Raw genomic sequence first — 22,901 nt, 5'->3', positions numbered from 1 at the left:
CCCGAGAGACAGCTTCACTACTCAGAATATTGATGACTTTTTTTAAAGGGACAGTGGAAGTTCTTAAGAACAAACTCTTCAACTGGCTACATTGCAAAACCCCAAGACTATCTGCCCTGCTGTACCCAAGCACTTGTCGTTGAGGACATCCCCTCCAAGGAGCTAGCAAACCCTTTGGAGCCCACTTCACTCGATATAAAAGCTTGTGCTCCAACACGGTGGCACGGGAGCTGGCACACAGAGACACTCACCAATCTCATCCTGGATTTCTTCAGCCACATATGGCACCTTGTAGAGGAGAGACAAGCTTTGATTCATCCGCTCCTCGATCACATGGAGATGTGTCATCACCTGCGAATGTACGAGAGTGTGTGACTGCTACCAGTACTTCCCTCGTTTAATAAAATGTCTACTCCTGCTGGATCTGCCGTGATAGACAACAGAACGGGACATGGGTCCACCTCGTCCAGTTCTCTGACCGATGCTCTCCAACACATCGCGCTTCACTGGAACTGGCCATTTGTACATGGCGCTCTCAGTATTTTGGGAAAGGCTGGAGGCGAGAGAGAGGATTCAGCTGACTCGTGCTGTATCCAGCTCTCCACGGGCAACACTGAAGCTGGTATTTCCCATTTGCCAGATACGGTCGTAATTCATTTCCTGCAGCAGCTACAAGCAAGTGCTTTATTAAACAGATTATCATTCCTGACTACTAGAAAAGGTACACGCAAAGGGAGGGAACACCGTTATTTATCAACTCTGGTTTTGGAACAAAGGTGCCTTTCAGAGCGAGGGTGGCATTACATTTGTCTTACACCCACTACACCCACTCACTGGCAACAGCATTCTCCCTTTGCTTCAGAAATAATTTCAAACTCGATGCAACCTCAGATCGCCCTTCCCTAGCGGATTAAATTCACCGGTGAAGTGAAGCCTGACCTGAAGAGGGTGCTGCATAATCAGGGATCACGCAGACCCAGAAAAACATTTACACAGATGGCCAAATATTGAAAAAAGCTAAGGAGTTTGAATGGACCTGTTTTACAGCCTGACGTGTACCTGACCTTTAAGAGCACGGATGAAAGCAATTTAATTTTACATGTGGCAGCTTGTCAATCAAAGGAATCGATTGACGAGCTTGAAGTGCATCTGAAAACTAAAGGGAATGGAAATTGAACTGTACCACCCACATCCCTCGCATGTCAATTTGTTGACACTGCAGCCTTCAGAATGAATTAAGGACTGTTTAGGTTTTAGCTTAAGAATACAGTTCACACACTCCCTCCTGGGCTTTGGCAGCATCAGAACAAAGGGTCAGGGTAGACTGTGCTTGATATGCTAAGCCGTCTCTGAAGATGCTATCACATATTCCACACGGCAAGCCAGACATCAGCTTGTAAACACCACAGTTGTGACGGCTCTTCCTGAGGATGCGCAGCTTAACAAGAATCATAGAAGCACTGGCAGAGAGACAGGAGTTGAAGGTACAACTCCTAGCACGCAGAACCACCACGAAACCCATGCGACCAGGCACTTCCAAGCATGAGGTTTGCTTCTGGAAAATCACTGCAGCACTACTCTGCACCCTCACCAGAGGCGACTGTAACAGACCCCAGTCCCCTGTCTGACTCTTAAATCATGGTATTTCCATCTACTGGTTATACACAGCCAAGAAATAAAGCATTTTTTCTTGGTGCCTATTTCTTTTTTTAATTGTTGATCTAACAATTATGATCAAGTGCTTGGCAAAGGTTACGTATTACGCTTTGGAAACAAGGCAGCAACTGTAGAGGCACAAGAGAATTCCCACAAACCCGAAACGGAGGCATCATGAAGAACCAGCCTAATGCAAGGAACATACAGAAGACGAGGTCCTGGAAGAAGCGAGGAAGTCCGATCCAAGGATCACAGAATCCCCAGCAAATAACTTCACAGGTGTCGGACAAAAGGAAACACGAAAATGATACCAAACTACTTCTAAACCTCTAGACTCATCATTCTGACCGACAGTGACTCATGTATAAACCAGAGCTCCAATTTTTAACGCTAAGTACCAAGGAGAATGGTACGGACAGTTATCTGGTCACAGGCAATACGCACACAGAACGGGAGACCCCTGCGCACGTACGAGAAGTTGCTATGGCACCCAGCAAACGAGTGCAAGGACTCGATGCATGGCTTGTAGAGTCTCCGACAGCCAGGACTGGGTAACAATGCCTCCCTTGATAGAAACATACCTGAGATTTCATCTGTGCAGCCTTTTCTGGGTCAACTGCCAGGACATGCTGGTAATGGCGAATGGTGTGCAGACGGTCCTTGTTCTCAGCACGAACATAGCGCTTCAGAGCTTGCAGGATGCGGTGAGGCTGCGGGGTTTGAGAGGGGAAGAGTTCAAGTCCATTTGAAACAAGTAAAATTCACAGCTGAAGTTCAGCACTTCAGAAGTGAGCCTGCTTTGTTACTGGCCAGATCAATCGCTGCGTTAACCTCTTAGATACCTTCTTTTTAAATTAAGTTTGTTTGACTCACAACACTGTGCCTTATGAATGCTAAACAAAGCGGAGGGGTGTTTTTAAGCAGGCAGAGAGTGAGTCAATTAGGACACCCACTGCTAGGTCTGCAGCTCAAACTGCTGTGATGGAGAAAGCTTTACTGGGAACCTATTCCCAGCTTCTGCCCTGGCACGTCACAGGGAGTCTTCTCACGAGCCATTCCCACCTTCCACCCTGCCCAGAGCTACCCTACTGTAAAAATCCGTTGCAAAAATCCCTTGCAGAGAAACCCACCCGCGGTGGGTCAGCCTGGAGGGCAGCCAGGTAGTTCTCCAGAGCAATGCGACGGCGATCATTCAGCATGGCTTCCACACGAGCCAGGTGAGTTTCCACAAGCTGCTGCTTCTCACTTGCTGCTTCTTTCTCCAGAGATTTCACCATCGCCTGGAAGTGCTAGAACGAAGAAAGTGCTCTGCATGAAATGCGCTGTGTGCATCAGGGTCACCTATTCTCACTCACATATCTCCTCAGAACAAATGCAGCCTGTCACACTGCATGTCCTAGGCATTTACAGTAGGAGAGAAGGGCACTGAGAAGTGTTGACACAGATTTTATCTTTGCAAATTCCACAGCGACAATTTGCCTTCCAAACTTCCTTCACAAGCCATTTTAAAGGTCTGAAGAGGGTAAATGGCCTGGCAGATAAATCACGCTGGGCTTAGGAGATCCAGACCAACACAGTATTAATTCTTCCGCTCAACCCTGCAATATGGAAAGAGGATTGATCCCTTCAGCCCAGAGCCACTAATCTGAATTTGCAGAAGTTTACCAAGGTATTGCATAGGGGACTTTCATTGGCGCGCCTTCGTATCAAATCTCTGTACGTTCTATTAGAAAGGTCATAACCTACATCTCCAAGAGAACCAGAGAAGACCATTCAGTGTTATTACGTTTCAACAGAGATCATGACAAACTCTTTTGGACTCGCACATATTTCCAAACAGTGGCTTACATTAGAAAAACGTAGAGAGAAAACTGTTCCAGGACAAAATCCAACCCAGGCTTAAAAGCTGGAGTCATTCACTTAGCTGTGCATCGGTTTGAGGGACCTTCATATAGTTGTCTCTGTCAGAAGAGCCTGCCCCTAAACAATCCCATACTGAGAATATCCCTGATTAACTTCACAGTCTAACTGAACTCTCCTCATAAGGCAGAAGATTGGCATTTTGGCAGCAAACCAGTTTTATCTGCTGTCTAAGTGGTTTTCACAACGTCTGCCCCAAGAGGAACTGTGTGTCCAGAGTCAGGGCCAATCTGAACTGGGCTGCGAGGCCACTGGTTAGCGCAAAACAGGCCAAAGGTCTGAAGTTACCATTCGGCTCTGCTGTCGCTATGCTTGAGGGGTGAGATCTCTTCCTACTACTGGGTTTAGGAAAGGACCTGGCCCAGTATCGGATCATCTCCAGCTTTAAGAACAAAGCACGCACTTGAATCAAATCTCCTCTAAAAGGCAGCTGTTGACAGAACAGGAAAGCTGTTCTTCCATCTCAGTCATCTTTTGGCTTGGAATATTACAATCTTTCATTTAGTTTACTGGGAAGAAGGCAGCCAAGCACCAGTAACTTTCCTCTTTAGGTCCTTCAACTCGTACCTGAATGAGAGTCTGCCTTTCTGCCTTGGGGAGATTTACAGCTTGGTGTTCTGCTTCCTCCCATTCCTTTTTCACCTGGACAAGAAAAGGACAGAACACGTCAACACAACACAAATTTACATCTAATTTTTGCAAGCCCATCTGCCTTCACAGGCAGATCCTTGCACAGCCTGTCTACATTTTGAAGGCACAACAGACCTGCTGTAGGGTTTAAACCTAGCACTTAAGCCCTCTGAGCAGCAAGCCAAGTGTCCCCAGGGATTCCTCCCTCCCAACACTCCAAGGAAATGAAATCTAATTGCCAAGAGCGTGGATGTGTTGCAAGAAACACACAGAAGGCTGGCGACTGGAAAGGAAGTCAGTGCACCATCAATTTGTCCACAGAAACATGGGCAGCAGCCACGCAGCGCGGCACAGAAGGCTAAAGCTAGATGCTCACCCGGTCCATGCGGTTGTGGTGTCGGACCTCCAGCTGCTCCTTCGCCTTCTGGAAGCGGGCATGTTCGTTATCATCAGCAGGGGTTTCGAAGTAGACATCCACATCATCAGTTGGCACTGCAAAGAGAGGGTAAGGATAAGCGGAGTTTCGGAAACCTGTGGTCGTGGATTGCAAAGGGCAGGTAAGGAGAGGAACCTCCACGCCTGCATAATTAACAATCTGGCAGGCTGAGCCTGCTGAACAGCCACCTACCAGGAGTCCATTTTGGTATCTTTGAGCTGCCAATTTACTGCACAACATCAGTTAGTTACATCATCCCCAAAACACAGTAATGCACTGCGGCAACCAGCACCTGTTCGGTCTCCTCATTAGTTGTGAGATGAGCACTATTTGGCTCCAGCAGCAGAATTACTTGAATTGCAGAATAAAGAACTGGTTTTCTCTTCCCTTTCACATTGGCTTTGGATAGCTTAAATGACATTTTGTGCATTAGCTGTTCACTGACAAGCCGGCTCCAGACATCATTAATATGATTAGGGAGCTTGACAATAAAGCTGCACAAAATGCTGCCCAATATTTTAAACTTCAAACCTACCTTCCCTACCAGATGTACCATGCAGGACTACCAGGCAGCGATATAAGACAAGACAGCAACAGAAGGGCGCTCAGTGTGACAAACTGACTCATCCAATGAGCTGGACAGTTTGTATCTTTAAGACATTCAGATTCGACAAGGGGAGAAATAACATTTCAGAACTGATTTTTTTCAAGCACCTGCAAAATCCGCAACAGGGGCTCTGTACTCCATACACCGCAGTTCAGGGAACATTGAACCAAGTTCCTGTGCTACAGTTTTAGAAGCTACACATCCCAGAGCCCTTTCTGAAACAATCTAGGGCAAGGAGGATGCACTCTGTCGTTGCCCTTCAGCAAAGGGAGAGCAGAAAGGGAACGTTAAGGCAACCTTTCAATCATGAGTGATTTGGGTGGGAAGACCTCTCAGAGGCCACTGAAAGACAGCATGCTTCAGAAAAAAAAATTTACCTGGCGCTTCAGAATGAATACAGGGCGAGAGTTTAGCACGCACCTGAATCCACCAACCCTCGCCCTAACTAGGGAAGGAGGAATGAAGATGGGGAAAGGATTACTGCATGAAATAACGGCAACATACAACACAGGCATTACTCTTGCGTGCAAGGGGCAACGTCCAACCAGTACTGTATTCTGGGCCTGCTCATGGCATTTCTGAACCAGGCTTGGGACACAGAGAACTCTCTTTCCAGCCCCAAATCCCCCTGTAAGAGGACAAACTTTTGAACAAAAAGCTCCTGACATCCGCATCTTTTATTTCCCCACTTCAGTTAGATCAGCCCAACCTAAAGCACTTGCATGAAGCCCATTTTGTAAACAGGATTATGGCTGCATAGTCAGACTGCCAAGCCCCAGATAACACAAAAAGCCTTTCAAAAGGCTTTAATGGTAGCTGAAGTGGAAGTGCTGGAGTTCAACAATAAGATTAATAAGGAGGTTAAAATGTTTTTGGTAGTTTTATCATCTGACATAAAAGCCAGTTGAAATTGGTGCCAAAAACCTCAAGCTCTCAAAAACACAGGGATTGAATCATGATTCATATTTCAAACCCAGCTGAAAGCGGCAATCTGAATTCTATACTACTTCTCTGATAATTGCCCCAAACTAAAATAGCAAGAAAATGCCTACTGCCAGGAGAAGGGTGAGTAGCAGCTGACTTTTCAGGACCGACTGGTCAAACATATGCACGGTAACACGACTGGGGAAGAGCAAGTCTTTCTTCCGTGTATTTGGGAACAAACCCAGATACGCAAAAAGGCAAGCTATGTGTTTTCCCAGGCGGTTAGAGACAGCCCCCGGTCCCTGCTATAGGTCTGGAAGAGGACAACTACACCCTTAGCAAGAGCTGCAAGCCAACGGTGAGCACAGACAGCATACGCCGAGAGCCACTTTCCCCAGGAAAGTTCCCCCTGAAGACCTAGAGAAGCGGAGACAAGAGGAGACTGCTGCAAAAGGACAGACAGAACTGCTGCAGACACCAGAACCAAAAGGAGAAGCTACACACGTACCCTCTCTTCACCTAGGCAAGGAGGACGAGACACCAAACGCCAGACAGACAGTGGCTAGCTGCAAAAGGGCCAGCGGGAGGGCAGGACTTACTCATCTTTTTACACACAGCCATACAATACTCCTCTGACTCAAAATTGTTCCTGTTGCCTCCGCAGCCTCCATATATAAAGCGAATGCATTTTCTCTTGTTAGGATCGAAGTACCAACGAGGCATCACAGCCCGGCAGGGCCCTGTCATCGCCTCCTGGGAGCAGACAGCTGTGTGGAGACGGGTTAGAACATAAGCTAGTGAGGAGCACAGGCCTTGCAGAGCAATTTACACAATGCAGCGGCGGCGGCTCTAGTTCTTCTTCTAGGGCACCAGCGCTGGCCTCAGCATCGCTACTTCACCAGCCAATGGGCTTTTGTCAGTTTGGGGTGGGGGGTGGTGGGATTTTTATTACATTGCAAAAGCACTGGTCACAAGGCTTGCCAGCGCTATTCACAGAGACTGAATATTCACGTGGTGTTCTGGAGCAAACGTGCAGCAGCAGGCTACCTGAGCAGTTGTCTCAACACAGAGCTCTCATCTGCAAGAGCCCTTTCTCCTTAGCTAGAGGCTGAAGCAGCAAGGATCTACTTTGCTGATGCCACAGTGCTATGCCTCGGGTGTCCCAGTGGTAGAGCCTCTGCTGTGTAAAACCAACATGATGCAAAGAAAGCCCATTAGTGCTGCTTAAAGCGTTCAAAGATGTCCTGCTCTCTGCACTCGGCCTGGATAGACGCTTCCCGTCTTAAAGGTGAGGTACAAAAGCAAGTGAAAAGGCAGGCTAAGCAAGAAGAACATGATCGCCATGGCAATCTCAGCCGCTAGGTTTTTAAGTTTTGAAACATCGGTACACCAAATATCGAAACTGCAGGCAGCCACGGTTGTGGCCTGCTTCACAATAAGTGGGCAATACGAGCAGCTGCGTTATTCCGAGGCAAGAGAACACATACAGTGTATAGGTTAGCAACTGTTTGTGGTACTGCAGGGAAGAAAAGACTGCATACCCCCAAAACAGACACCCCAGTCACATTGTTCCCAGTCTGATTCAACACCTGCAGTCCTGGAACAGTCGCGTACATATATGAGCTAAGCCTTGTTTCAGCAAGTAAAAAATTATCTGCAGCATGCTGGCATTTTACCAAAAAGATGCAAGTACTGCTGGCAATGATTCAGTGATCTGTAGCTAATTGAATTTCATTCCCTCTCCCCTCCTCTGCAGACACTTCTACATGCAAAGTACAGGACATCACGTAACGCTGAGCCACCACACCATCAGCGGATGCCCTCCACAATGGCACCTACCGCTTAACAAAAGCTACCACAAGCATAGTATATATTACTATTGCAGAAAAGATGTATAACTCGCATAATAACGTTGGGCCAACCGTGCCGGCTGACTTTCTTTCATGAAAGAGAAGTGTTTACGCAAAGGCAGTGCTAAGTATGTTCCTCACTCTGAAATGGTCGGATGGCACCTTCACGCCACCTCTGCAGAGTACAGCCCACCACTTTTAGCTTCCTTTTTGTACGCTGGTATAAAACACCAAATCCAAGATAACCACCCCAAACCAGGATTTTAAATTCCTAGCGTACCCCAAATGCTTCCTTAAGGTCTTCCAAAATTAGCCTATGCAGATACGGCTTTTCTGACTCAACACCGCACCTTCACGGAGGCTCTCGTTCAACATGCCAAACACCGGGCTTTCTGCCAGCAGAACTGCTGTTTATCTGGAAGCATACGGCCCATGCTCTAGAGAGTTAATTTCAACACTTGAAACACAAGCATCATCAGCTCTCCTCTGTTTGCTAACTTATCTGGCAAATAAAACTTCCAAGTGGCATTTATTGACTTGATCTAAACCCCATCGCCAACCGACAGGCAACAAGAATACTCTCCAGGAAGCAAGCAAGCAAGGTCTGTAGGCTAGAATGTGTCTTACATTTCATATCGCTGCTGACTTCTTTTTCGGAAACAGCCTTATCATTGCTAGGCTCTGTGGGGGTCTCTTCGTTGTAATCATCAACTTTGTAGCTATCGTAATAGTAATCACGGTCTTCCACCACATCCTCCTCCTCTTCCCCTTCATCGTCTTCATCCTCATCTTCCTCCACAGCTGTTCCTGTGAAGTCTTCTACACCTGCCTCTGTGGGGAACTCACTGAAGGGATAACAGTTAAGTTAGGGGGTAAAGTTAAGGTTAATCACGTTGCAGCCAACCTTTGATGTACCAGAATAATGATTCTTTCTTCACCTGCTCTAGAAACACAAGCTGTGGGGAAAATAAACGTACCAACTACTGATCAGCCCATCAACCAGCGCAACGGGACTTCCCTTGTTACAGCCACACCTGCTACTGCAGGCAGAGCTTCTCCATGGCTGTGGCTTAATGGGGTTTCCTTGCGTTTTCTCATCAGCTTCTTTTCAGTAAGTGAAAGTCTGTCACTGGGGGAGCTTCCTACTGTAGCAATCAGACAGTCTTTTTGACTAAGGATGAAGGGAGGGGAGCTGTTTGGCTCCTCCGGTAAGAGGAGCACTGCAAAGTCATCTGTCCTTCTGCAAGGCTTTCTCAGGCTCAGGACAGCCCTTTGGGAAATTCAAAAGCACAGGAATTCTCCTCTCAGTCTTCTCACCACACAGAATTGCTGCGTGAAATATTCACGAACAGCAATTGCACGTACAGAGCTGTTAACATCTATGCCAGTAAGAAACCTACCTTTTATAAAGGTCATAGTCTTCATCCTCGTCTTCGTCCTCCTCTTCTTTGGACACAGCCTCATCCACAACCTTTGCCTGAGGACAACACACGTATTCTGTTCCATGGAACTGGTCTACTCCACAGGGCAGCAGCATGCCGTAACGGTGCAGGATCATCCCTTCTGTCAGACAGGCCTGAAAGAGGAGCCCACTCACGTCAGTTTAGCACCCTGCTCTTGCTTTGGATAAAGCTGAAATTGGTCTAGCACACATCCCAAGAACACTACCAATGGTCTAAATTCTACAGCAAAAAGACAACAGCAACATAAGACCCAAGTCTGAACATCAAAGGAAAATGGATTTGAAACCTGTAGCTTAAGCAAAACCCCCAGAAAAGTCTCAGATTCAGAGCCATCCAGTGCTTCCTCGTATTAACATATCAAACACCCCTCAGCCCCTAACAACTCCTGATTTGTCAGCCTGGCTACTGTGTCCAGGAAAAATAACTATAGACATTTTGTGCCAACTCAATGGAGAGAGCACTTGAAAGAAACAGAACTGGTGTTTGCTTTCCTGGGCTGGCCATTTCATTAAACTTTATCTATTAAACTTTACACTGGAGTAAGTGAGTAATCACTCAAATGGACTTTGCGTCAAGATTATTTTAACATGCTGTAGATGAAAATCAACCAGATAATTCAAGAAAAAGCCAAATGCAAACTGTAATCAGGCATTATGTCTACACACTTCTCTTAAACTAAGGGAATACATGGCTTTGTGGTGCCCCAGAAAATTATGAAGAAAGGCTTTATTATGTACCTCAGAATCCTTCTGTGCTTGGCTTTGTTACAGCACAGATGTAAAATAAGCCAAGTATTTCTGGAAAAGTGCTGCAACTATCTTGAAAGCCAGTGATGTTTAAATCTGCTAGACATTAACAAGTTTATCCTCAATTAAAAGGTGATTCCTCTAGCACAGCTTTATTTAGATGTATTTTTGCTCTCAGGATTTTAGAGAAGTAGGAAGTTGTAACTGGTGCATCCTTGAGCTCACCTTTACTAGCACCATTACAACTAATCACTGTGTTGCCGTTTCTGTAATTGCAGTTTCTACAAAATGGAAAACATGTACATTTCATCACAATCTTGTTTTCACTTCCTCCATTTCGAATGGGCTGGGCGTGCAGAGTATTTGCAACATTTTTGCTACTCCGATAAAAAAAAAAAAAAAAACACAAAAAAAAAAAAACCAACCCACAACACAAAAAAAACCCACAGGCTAGATTTATTCTGAGAAGATAATCCATCATCTCTTATGTAAAACCTCCACTAATCAGTCACAATGAAACTCAGGCTGCCCCCAAGCAAACATTCCCAACCAAATCCCCAGCAGTAGCAGCAGGTACACAAATGCAAAACATGCAAGGGAAGTAGCGAGTATCCTATGACCTGTAGATCTCCACCCTGGAAAGAAGGATGAGCCACTGGATTGAAACATCCCAGAGACCTCATTTCAATTCCTAGCTCCATCCTAGGGTATGATTTTGGGCAAGCTACTTAGGACAACTTTCCACAAATGAAGAATAATTCAGCTAGCTACACAGGTTTTTTAAGTCACTTGACTACTTTTAATTATCTTTTTTTTTTCCATTTGCTCTCTGCCTCAACCTGTATGGATAAATGCTGTATTTATTGCTCCGACACTACACAGCCAAATGGACGGATCCAGAATACAGATTCCTGCCACAGCAGCTCAATTACCTCTTTCGCCACAGTGTGCCAGTGCTGATGGCTTTCACACACATCCATCCACTCCTTATGGAAGAATTGGCACTTCTCTGGAACCAGCAAGACATCGCTTACAAACTCACCCACTGAAGAAAAAAGCAAAATGTCCACAGTTCACACATGTCCGACTTCCAACAGAAAACAAAGCCAATATCAGAACTCCCCCAAAGTACACTTTCGTTGCAACTGCCTTAAAGTTTTGATGTATTTTTAACAGGGACAGGTCAGCTATCCCTGGCAAATTAACAGAAAAAGAGAGCCTCAGTTTCCAAGGTAAAAACAATGTGAACCCTAAGGCTGAACTGAAAGCAAAGTTTACAGCCCTTGTTAATAAATAGTTGTTCATGGAACAGACAGGATTGACTGAAGAGATTTCACTCAAATCTCTGAGAAGATTGCATCTGCATAAGGAAGTTTTCAAACCACCTAATCACCAATTTCTAAATGAGTTGCATCGTACCAAAGTTAGTTCATGCTGTCTGGTGCCGTAAGAGCCTGGAGATTTTTATATGCCACCAGCGTTATCTATGTTTTCAGTATCTGGGTATCTGAGCAAGTCGTGTTTGGTTTTGTTTTGTTTTGTTTCCAGATGGTTTAATTCAGGATCAACTGCAGCACATTCCCTGACTAGGACAGTCCTAACCAAAACACAGAGAGCTGGAAAAATAAAAACTATACGGCCCAAAAACCAGAGTACAATCACAGTCAGCAAATACACTGCATTCCACCAACTTAGACAGCCACCACCTCACCAGCATGATGAAGTTTTGGCACAATCTTAAACCCAGACTCTTTGCTTTTGAGGAAGGTCAGAGAGAGAGAGAATTGGTGTGCTCTATGGACTCTGTAATAGTTGGATTTAAAAACTATTTAGCCTGAATTTCCACCACAACTCGGTTTGGCACCACATATGAAATAAGTATCAGAACCGTATCAGCATTACTTTCTGTTCTTAGCCCAAAAGTCCTACCAAACACTGCCACTGGAACCCGAAACGTGAAATTTTCCCAAAGCTGAGATTTTTCTTTCTTTCTTGCAGATTTAAATGTCACATCCAGAAATTTTTAAAAAGCATATACCTAGATACTCTGAGAAGACCAAGAAAACATCTTCAGTCCAAGTCTTTCAAAGCAACCCCTTGCACACGTGACCGGCAGCTTTAGGAATCTTTTATTAACATTGGAGAAAAGGGTTTTAAGTCAAAGGCCTTCTCTCACAGTCTTCAGGGAGTAGAATTATTTGTCCAACTAACCTTCAACACCACCTTTTCAATAGAAATTTTAATGTTTTGGGCGACCATTCTTTTTTTCAGCCCCCCAGGATTGACACCAAAGGCTCACGGACACATCTCCTATGCATTATACACAAGCTGAGTTTACAGACAGATTATCTGATGACAACTGCAAGATAATGAAATCAAGTAGCATTCATCATCCCTTTTCAATTTGTTTTTCTGTTAGTTAAATTTTAAACTAGTAAGACACAACAGGCCGGTGAGAACTCTGAGATGAAAGGTTTAAATGCTTCTGATAAGCAAGCTAAAACTGACCAGAGTTTAAAATGAAGAGACAGTGTTTCTGGGCAAGGCAGAAGGCTCAAACTGATCGGATACAATAATCATTAACAAACAGCAGCCGTTAAGCAGCTACTTTGAAAAACACCGAGTCTTAGCCCCGTCGCCTAAGACACATGGAAGATTCTCTCAGTTCACATCGGAACTGGAAAACCCGTACACGCTACACATTGATGGACACCTTCCCCATTCACGGCCACTGGTGTCAAAAAAGAAAAATCCTCAGCCTTTCCAGCTCGGAGGAGGTCCGAGAGGGGTTTCCATGCCACCTAGCAGCCAGAACTGTCAGCAGTTTGTCTTTTCACACCTCGCCAGGCTCGGCCCTGCTCCCATCATCCTATTGTTACCTTTATTTTACAGTTCAGTGAGAGTGCTAATGGGTTCTCCTCTTCTCCCCTCTTTACTTTTGAAATACAAAAGAGCTTTCATCGCTGGGGGGGGGGGAGGCAGGAGAAGGGTAAACACTGCACACAGCAAGAGCCAACCTCAGGAGAGTCTGTGCATTAATGTAGCAAGGAAGACACAAGCTGGAACAGGAACAAAAAAATACAGTTTGACTGTAACCAAAAAGTCACAGGCACCCGAGAGAAACACATCATCCATTTACAACCAGCGATCTGAGCACTGCTGTAGAGGAGAAGGTATTTTATACACACATGGGCTACCGACTTGCAACTCGAATCTGAAATCCAAAGCTTGGGCCATACAAGTCAAGAACACTGTGAAAGACACCAATTAAAACTTTGACAGACAGTTTAATGCTTATCAAATTTTAGGGCGCTGTCACTAAAATCAGCTTATTTTGCAGCTGGAGAATAGGCTTGGGGGAGGATTACTTCTAAAAGAGATGACCCTTATGAAACCAGAGATCTGGCTTTCATCCTTATTTCCATTAGAAGTTCTCAGTAGAATGGGTTTGGTTGCTTCTCAAACCTGAATTTTCACATCTATAAAGGCAAATATCTTTCTCCCAGGACGTGTCCACATCAAATTCCATTTTTTATGAAGTGCTTTACGATGACCTAGTGGAAGCTGTTCATACAGGACAAAGCACCCATACAGTTCTGCAGTTTCACCTGCGTTCTCCTACATCAAACCACGTGCTAACCTGAGATACGAATACAAGTTATGAACACTGGTTCCTGCCGAATGCTCCCAGCAATCAAAACTCTCCAAGATCGCACAAGACTTTGTACAAAACAAGTCTTTCCCAGCGGATAACTGAAAAGAGATCCAGCCAGCTGAGACTAAGCTTACTACTAAGAACGCATGCAGTGCAGCGCAGCGTCAGGCACAACCTACGGGTCAAAAGCCACAAGATAAACATGTTGCCTGCTTCAAGTGGGTGGATAGATTCTGGAAAGCACCATGAAACCCATCACCGTTTCTCTCTTATTCTTTCACAGTTCAAAGTGGGGACATGGGATACAGCTGCAAGAAGCAGGGCCTCTTTGAACTAGCAAAGTTTAAATATAGTCATTGAAACAGAATAGAGATCTCTTGCCAAGACCAAAGCAGGAAGCCTAAACACACTGAGCATTCGAGTCTCCAAGGCAACAAAATATTAAAGCTCCACAAAAATAGGATCACAGTATTAAATCCCAGTGTCTTTGTGATACTCAAATACAATAGCCTTCAGGTTTTTATGGCAGTTGCAGAGAGAATGGGGATTTCTTTTTCGCGCCAGGCACCATTATTCCACCACAGCTGTTATCAAGCTGTCGATCTGTTTGAGAAAGGCAGAGTTCCATCTTGTGGAAATAAAAAATGTTTAAGCAGAAGTTGGATGCAGAAATGGCAACCTGATCTAAGAGAAGCCTTACAAACTCTGTTGTTCCCCCTGTAAGAAGCCAGGAGGCAATTCTTTGCTCCTCCCACAAGAATGCACAAACACATCATACCACGCACTCACCCAGGCACTTGTAGGGCACGACAATGTGAGTGTGGTCCTTGCACTGTTTCTTCCCTCTCTTGCACCAGCTGTCGATGCTGACAGGTTGGTTGGCTTCCACAACGTTCGTAACCTGAAGGTCTGGGTACATCTGTTTAACAAGACGCACAGGGAGGTTTCTCTCCAGAAAGGACAAAGAACATGCAAAGTGGCTCCTAACCAGGAGCAGTGAGGCTGGTGCTCTACATAAAAACAAGTTCAAATTTGCACGTTGACACAGATTCTCCTCTGGGCCAAGCTTACAACAGCTGAAGACATAAAGCTGCCAGCCGTTTGTCACACTGGGCTTGAGAAATGGAACTGGTCATCACTTTGTGGCAGGAGAAAGCCAGGTCAGGGCAAGAGCCTTCACTGGCACTAAGCTAAGGTGTCTGGCTTTGCATGGTAGCAGAGGAGTATTTGGGTTTGGAGGAGACTTACTGTTCCATTCTGCCTGGTGCAGTGCGATACCCTCTGGAAGATGGCAACAAATAGAGCTCAGTAATCTCTTCAGACTCTCTCCTCACTTGTCAAGCCAACATGCACCCACCTCCTCAGGTTTCCTTATCCCTGCTCCATTTATGGTGTATTAATAAAATCCTGATGTCCTGCTCCGGTTCTCAAGTCCAGACACTGACTTACATGTAGAATCCTACTTCGGGAACCAAGCATAGCCCCAGTTGTATCAGCCTGGTAAAACAGTTCTAAAAGTTTTCCAGTCCAGATGTGCATTCTATCACTTTCCCATTAAAAAAATAACACATTCCTTGTGGTATTTTACATAAATTGCTCCTCTGAGGTGACAAGTAAGACACGGATCAAGGCCAATACGTTACAGTATATCTGGAGCATGCTGAAAGGAGATTACATCTTTTACAATAAAGCATAAAGAGCCTAAAGACACTGGCTACATTTTGGTGAGAATATTTTTCTAATACTCCGGCTGATCTGAACATGTCACCGAGAACAACAAGGCCATGTACTAATTAGAATAGGCGTCAGGTTCCATTTTGCACAACATGGAGCAGATGCTGGTTAACCAGCTCAGAGGCTGAACGTTTGAGGAAACCCCTGCAAACACAGACACGGGCACCTCTCTGACTTACAGACCGAGGACCTTCTGTGGCGGCATAATGGATCTAAATCAAAGGTAGCTCCTACAGCCCACTGCAGTGTCCTGCCTGCTCCTCCTGGGCTATAAGCCACCAACACAATTCAGGGAAGTGAACTAGTCAAAAGCAGGTTAGTGTCCTGAAGGGTGAATTTGCTACCGACCAGCTAAACTGGAATCCAATTCCTTAGCAGCAGTGACGATTCAGGATCTCACAGAACAACTCACCTCCTGGCAGTACTGCAGAATATCTTCCTTTTTTCCAAAGCAGCTCTTGGTCCCGGACGTGTCAGGTTCCCATTTCCCAGTCTGGATGTTCACATGCATGTTTAGCTTCCCACAGAACATGGCAATTTGAGGCTCTGCCACTGCAAACCCTGTCCCAGCATTGGCTGCGAGTGCCTGTGAAGACAAACAAAAACAAAACATGTTGATTGCATTATCCGATCAAAAGCAGAACACATAAACCCTCTGGCATCTTCTCAGAGAGCTCCTGCTTAATCCAGAATATCAGCGGCATCTTGCAAACTATTTCATAACAGCATCCCTTAAAGCTCACGAGCCCACATCAGCAAGGTGTTTTGTTTGTCCAAACTCTGTTTTTATTATTGCAACAGCTTACCAAAACCAAGAGTAATTCACACTTAAAGGTTGCGCTCACAAAGGCCAAAACAGATGTCCAAAAAACTTTAACTGATATTTGAAGACAAATAATACTAACAACTTTTGGCGGAGCTAACACTCCATGAGCTTACATGCAAAGCGGGTATTGCTACTACTAATCAACTGCTTCCCACTGCAAGAATGCTGCTCAGACTTTGAAGCCATATGTTTCTCCCAAAATCTTCAAATATTAGAGACAGAAAGACCTAAGCTTCTGGCTCAAACACCAAGTAACGATGACTTCTGCTGAATCAGAAAAAACTAGCTGTTGCAACCAGCCCCTCAAAGCCCCCTGTCTCTCATTCTGCACACTCCTGTGGGTGTTTGTACTGCCTGGTTTCTGATGTGTATTCTGTGCACTTCCCACCCTGCACCAACAGACAAAAACCCGACAACCCAGACCCACATTTGGGTCAAACTGCAGACTGATCAATGAAAACAAGGTCAGGTTTTCTTTCTGAAATCTTGCTGCCTGACCAAAAGAAAGAAAGAGATTAAATTAAACTGCAGACGGGTTTTTTCTGAAAAGCCTGACTGGATGCTGGGAGCTGAACATCCTCTCCCTACATAACTACTAGCTGTTGTGAAAGAATTAGAAGAAAAAAAAAAAGAAAAGAAGAGGTATGAGGCAAAAAACAGATGAACTCCTAAATCGAAAGCTCTTTAAGGTGTTTAAGGGAAGGAAATCCATTTCAACTACTCCAGATGAGGCAGATTAGAAACTGCAATGCAGAGAGGCTTCACAGCACCGCTGCCCCTAAAGCTGCTTTTTTCCTGGCAGGCAGCACTACCCTAGGCCACCAGTCCTGCCTTCACATTTAACTTTTCATGCACTCAAACATGCAGACGTTATTGTGGGCACCGTTCATCCCCTACTGCCTACAGATCCCCATCATCTCATATTATCAATACATGTATGCTTAATGCAAATAAAGGAGAGCAAAGCAAAGAATTCAGCTGGACAACCCCTGCGTGCAGCTCCTAGTTGCTGGATATTAGGAAAAAATTAACTCCATTATAATTAGTTCATTTCTCCCTCTCCCAATTACACACAAAACCACTGCCTGGAGGGAAGACACTTCAACACTAAGGGAGAGGAAACGATTGTTTAGTGCTGAACACATAGCTAGTGCTTGGGGGATAAGACCAACTTGAGGCACAAAAGCATAAATTCACATGTCAGCTTCAGAAAAATTACCCCTCGAGTTTTACGAACTATTCAGCTGCACATCACTTAAGGGAAACAGTCCTATACAAGCAGCTTCTAGGTACTCTAACCCTTTCACCTGACACTCATGACAGCAAGTTTTAGCGCAGTTGACAAAGCAAAGAAATACTGAACTATATATAATAGATACCAACATTGATGTGACCGTAACAAAACGCTTCCAAGTTCACATATACTTTCAAGTTTAGTGTAGATACATTTCTCATACTCTCCATCCTAATGAAAACAGGACAGTTACGTACTTCAGGTACAGGAGGACTTCTGATGAATACACTGAGGCTGGGTAACAGGGTGCAGTCACTTTGTTCCTTCAGAAATCAAACCACTTAATAAACACGTGCTTCTAACAAGTGCCAACTGATATCAGGCAGCAACACCTATGCTCTTGCACGGCTTCCCTCCCTGCCGTATCATAGAATTGTAGCATCGTTTAGGGCGGAAAAGACCTTTAGACCATCAAGTTCAACTGTTCACCCAGCCCTGCCAAGCCTACCGCTAAACCACGTCCCGAAGTCCCACATCAATGCATCTTTTAAATCCCTTCAGGGATGGCGAGTTAACCGCTTCCCTGGGCAGCCAACACAGAACGATCCTTCATAACACACACATACAAACTTTGTCAGAGGGCCTTTTTATCTCTCTCCAAACACACACCCCTTTGGTACCAACAACCACTTTCCAGAGAGCACAAGACTTGACATGTTCAAGGAAACAATCCACAACACAATTCTATTTTATGACAACACTGCAACTACATCCAAGAGTCAAGCTGAATTCTGAAAAGAAAAAAAAAAGAGGCAAGATCAAGTATGCAGAAAGCATTAACCCTCCTAAGAAGAACACAGTGCATCAAAAGAGAATAAATTGTACGTGTTATGAACGGTTTGGAGATCATTAGCACTGCCTATGCATGAGATCTTTGTACTTCAAAGCAAACCTAACAAGTATGCAGCAAAATAAGGTAACTGCATAAGCAGGAGAGGTGCAGGCTCCAGCTGGAGAGGCAGAAACCGCCATAAGCACGCCATTCATAACAGCTCTTGCATGAGCAAAACTCCTGTTCAAACACATACCAACCTCCTGAAATCATGCCCACCCCCTGTTTACATACCGATGTGAGCCGGTGGGGGGTTTTGCCATCTCTCTCTGGCCTGACACCTCTGCACTGTGGCAAAGGTATCATTCCTCCTCCCTGGATTGCTCACATAGTTTACATATCAGTCGAGTGCTGTTGCTGTAGCTACCAGAACATGCTAAGCCCCAATTCACAGCTGAACAAACAAGACTAATTACTTGCTTGATTTCATCAGTTTTAATCAAATGGAATAAATCTTTTCTTTAATTGCTTTGTTGAGTAAGTTAATGAACTTTGATATATTTTGAATCTTTAACCCTGTGACCTGCAAGATAAGATTTTTGAGGAAGGGACTTCCATTTGTCACCACTGGCGATCCACTCCAGCCACCTATCACAGCAGTTATTTAATTTTGCATTTTAATCTCATTCTACCTGTTCTGAAAGAATACAGCACAGCGAAATTCATTAGTACCAGTGGAGGCCACACCATTAATGCTGCTACCGAAGTAGTGAAGAAAGTCACCTCCAAGATTTTTTTGGGGGACAAAGTCATTTTCTGTTGCTCCCCACAATGGCCTTCGATGTGTCAAAAATAAAAGCAGATCGCTTGGGCTGACGATGCCTCAGGTTAGCTAGTCTACATTCAAGCATCATTTTGCAAAAGGAGGTTTGGGGAACACATAAACCAGCACAAAGCTTGGGATAAGGCCATGTCCTTAGCTAAGCTCTTCAGTACTTCAGAGAATTCATCCATACCACACTGCAGAGGGATGAACAAACTGACAGCACATTCTTCTTTGTGAATTTCCCAGCCATAAATGGAAGCAGTCGCCTCTTTTTGTGCTGGAGAGCAACTATTCAATCCCTTAAACAAGCAGAGTGACAGCTCGAGAGGTGCAACATGCACAAAATGGAAGAGAGTTCATCCAGTTCTGTATGTCCTTGGGAAACACTATTTTAGTAGTTATCCTATTAATAGATACCCATAACATGAGAGCTAGACAAACGTTATCTGGGGAAAGACCGTCAGAAACCATTACTTTCCTCACTGGCACTTGCATTTACAAGATGTTTCACGATAAATCCCATTCTGCCTTTGGGTGTAATTCTGTAATCCAGTTTGCTTTCCAAGACCACAGAAACCATGATTCCATAAACACAAAAATCTCTGGCCAGGTCATGCCACTTAAATTCCTCACCCTGTCATGCAGTGCCTGATTTACGGTCCCAAAACATTGGAATTCAAACCTCTAAATCACTATCACTGATGGTCATGTCTCTGCCCAAGTATCCTGTTTTCCATTTACTACCAGACTCCTCAGCTTGTGACAGTGGGTTTGATGGGTGAGCTTGCTTTATCCATCCAGAGGCCTGGGCTCTACGTGGTAACAAGGGTCATGTCTTTCCTTCTTACCAGTATCTACCCATCGCAAAGGAGGGATGCCAGGCTAGAGAGATGATGGGCTTTGCATGGCGCAGTGACATTCTTTCAGGAGGGTTTTTTTGAGTTTAAACCGCTTCGGCTCTCTGGTGTGCCTCTACTTCAACTTCAGTTTCTACTTCAGCTGGGAACAATATCCAGAAATTCCTATCAGCTTAGGTAAAATAAGGAATATTTTACATCTACCCCCAGAACGCATAGCGATACATTGCAGCTCTGATTCAGAAAGATGTAAACATGAAAACCGCCCCCTTGTTCCTTGCCTCTGATTTCCAGGATCTGTTAAACCTCATCACAACATACCTTATTTAGCATGTTGCCTATACAGCTATCGAATGTTATTCGGGAAAGCCTTCTGGCATGCGGCTGGGGACTTCAGGACTGAAGGGGGATTGGAGTTTCTTTCTTTTGTAAAGACAAGTTGATCATTACGGTGCACAGGAACGAGTTCCTCAGAGCTTTCCGTAATAGCACAAAGGTATCTACAAAATGTCACATTTAACTACATTCTGAATTTTCTGTGAGGTCAAACATTACAGTGACCTCACCCATCTGATCAGATTAGCCAGCATACGAGTCTTTATTCCAGCAAAATCGGTGTGGACGGGAGCTTAGCAGGAGATCTTAAGATTGCCTTTTCATTTATGCAGAAGAGCTGCTCTCACAGCATATGGTTTCTAAAGAAAATCTAGGAATATGCATTATAGAAAATCTGGCTACAGGGTGGAAGGACTGCAAGGCTTGAGAAGTACGGAGAGCCTGCTAGGAAAACTCATGCTGCCCGTGCTTTCCATCAGGCTTCTGCTGCAGCAATACATGAGCAGCCCTGGCCAGATAAAGGCACGGAAGATTAAGTTGGTTTAAAACTGAAACTCCAGCCTCTAGAATTTATAAGCTGCTAGGAAAAAAAAAAAAAAAAAAAAAAAAAAAGCAGCTCCAGTTGTGAATTGCGTTGACTTGGCCAGAGAACACAGATTAATAGCTGCTGAGGGCATTCCCTGCCCCAAGAGAAAATGCAGAGCCTTTTGCAGGATTGTCTGCAGGTCGGATCAGATTTCCCACTCAGAAGAGTTACAGGTATTCCGCAACTATTTGCTGCTACAGTGACCAAAAAATGCCAGGCAGTACTCTGAAAGATCGCTTGTGCTGTTTGTTTTTAATTAAGCGAAGCCTCTGAAAGTAATACTGCTTATTAAATCAGAATGCACATGAACCGCCACCTGAGGGACTTCAGAACATGCTGTTCAGCACAGTCCCTACCCAGACAAATTATGCCCCCCACCTTTACTTAATTAAAGAAAAAAAAAAGCTTTTCTGCCTTTAAAAAAACCAACCCAGAACATTTCCTACTCTATGAGGAGGCCGACACTGTGACTCTGCCTATGTCTGTGTAATATCCATAGATACGGAGGATACAAACGGAACTCTTCCGAGTCCACTGAGGAATTCTAACAGTTCCTTTGATAGAAAAATGAGCCTTGTTCCCTTATCAGCCTTCTTGTGAGCATAACCCTTGAAGGCTGGTGGCTTTTAAATGTGCGAGTATTCTAACTTTTCACCCTTTCCTTGGCTGAAAAATTCGCTAGTGGGCATTTCTCTTTCCATCAGGAGAGGCCAGCCCTTGGCAAAATAGAAATAAAAATCAGAGATGTTGCAGGCACCGACTCTACGTCTGACAGGAGGCGTGAAGCTGAAGCTTTTGGAAGGGTTAACAGTTGGGTTGGCATCATAAAGCTGAGCCGTCCCAGGTCTCGACGTGCCGCACGGCCCTGAAATCTAATGTTCGTTACCGTGAATCTCACCCAAAAGGGAATTAATGGTTTATGGCAACCCAATATTCAGGAATGCTAAACTTCAATTAAAAAGCAGGAGAAGTTGGCAGACTGACTTTACGCACAAGAACTCAGAACAGAACACTTAAAATTCTCCTGGTTTGGGATTTATAACTTGTAAACAGGAGCAGAGCTTTCAATTTGTGCTTCAAATTGTTTCACGCTTTGTTTTCCTTAGCTTCTCTTCCTGCTTTTATTCAGCAGATAGGTGGCTTGAACCCAGGAAGTCTAATGAATGCCTGACACAGCAGGCAGTAAATCTACAGACTAGCAGCTCATCCTAGCTTTATTGCTTTATTTTTTTTTAAATTGCTGATAATTACAATAATGCACATGGGCAGGGGTCCAAGACAGGAAGAATTATTGTCTGCAGGCAGATCTGGTGTGAGCTGATAATACCAGCCTGTGTTTGCTTTTGAATTTAAATGGCAGAAATCTCAGTAAAGTAGTCTTTGGCTTACTTTAACTTGCTGGAAGGGGCGGAGTTCTCATCTGCTCGTCCTTTATTGACTTTTGTGGTAGAGGATTCTGCACCAGCAGAAAATTGGAAACCACCGCAGGAGCTGCAGCGCTAGCTCGGGTGCAGTTTATATCTAGATCGCTGCTGTTGATGCCTAACACGCAGCCTTGCACGGTCGGAAGTTCGGTGACAATAATCTACATACTTTCATACGTGCCGACAGCAACCGTAGCGTTCCAAAGACCAAAACGCTGCTGAAGCCTGAAGCATTCCTTACTGTTTTGGCACGCTCCTCTGCCTTTCTACGGAGAGAAGGGGAGATTTCCAAGTACCTTTCCAAGCAGCCTTTCTGCCCTTGGAATTTGTACTAATGAGGTAACAGATTATTTCCCCCT

The 22,901-nt window shown here is 44.7% G+C and overlaps 1 protein-coding gene across 6 annotated transcripts in view; it reads right to left on the bottom strand.

The window, feature by feature from the left end:
• APLP2 (amyloid beta precursor like protein 2) overlaps positions 1 to 22,901 on the bottom strand; it is a 47,650-nt gene that overhangs the window by 8,021 nt on the left and 16,728 nt on the right. For 4 of the 6 annotated variants that reach the window (XM_055819290.1, XM_055819291.1, XM_055819292.1 and 1 more), the window contains exons 2-12: positions 16,034 to 16,207; positions 14,677 to 14,806; positions 11,165 to 11,277; positions 9,424 to 9,599; positions 8,651 to 8,868; positions 6,773 to 6,940; positions 4,583 to 4,698; positions 4,144 to 4,218; positions 2,787 to 2,945; positions 2,238 to 2,366; positions 252 to 351 (exon numbers count right to left, since the gene is read on the bottom strand). In XM_055819290.1, the coding sequence (XP_055675265.1) occupies positions 252 to 351; positions 2,238 to 2,366; positions 2,787 to 2,945; positions 4,144 to 4,218; positions 4,583 to 4,698; positions 6,773 to 6,940; positions 8,651 to 8,868; positions 9,424 to 9,599; positions 11,165 to 11,277; positions 14,677 to 14,806; positions 16,034 to 16,207 (1,558 nt within the window). The remainder of the gene's footprint in view (positions 1 to 251; positions 352 to 2,237; positions 2,367 to 2,786; positions 2,946 to 4,143; positions 4,219 to 4,582; positions 4,699 to 6,772; positions 6,941 to 8,650; positions 8,869 to 9,423; positions 9,600 to 11,164; positions 11,278 to 14,676; positions 14,807 to 16,033; positions 16,208 to 22,901) is intronic. The other 2 variants (XM_055819294.1, XM_055819295.1) reach the window with 1 other exon arrangement.

This window comes from Falco peregrinus, chromosome 15 (assembly GCF_023634155.1).
Source record: "Falco peregrinus isolate bFalPer1 chromosome 15, bFalPer1.pri, whole genome shotgun sequence".
NCBI lineage: Eukaryota > Metazoa > Chordata > Aves > Falconiformes > Falconidae > Falco > Falco peregrinus.
Note: the sequence above shows the minus strand (reverse complement) of the source record. Positions and strands in the feature narration are given on the sequence as shown.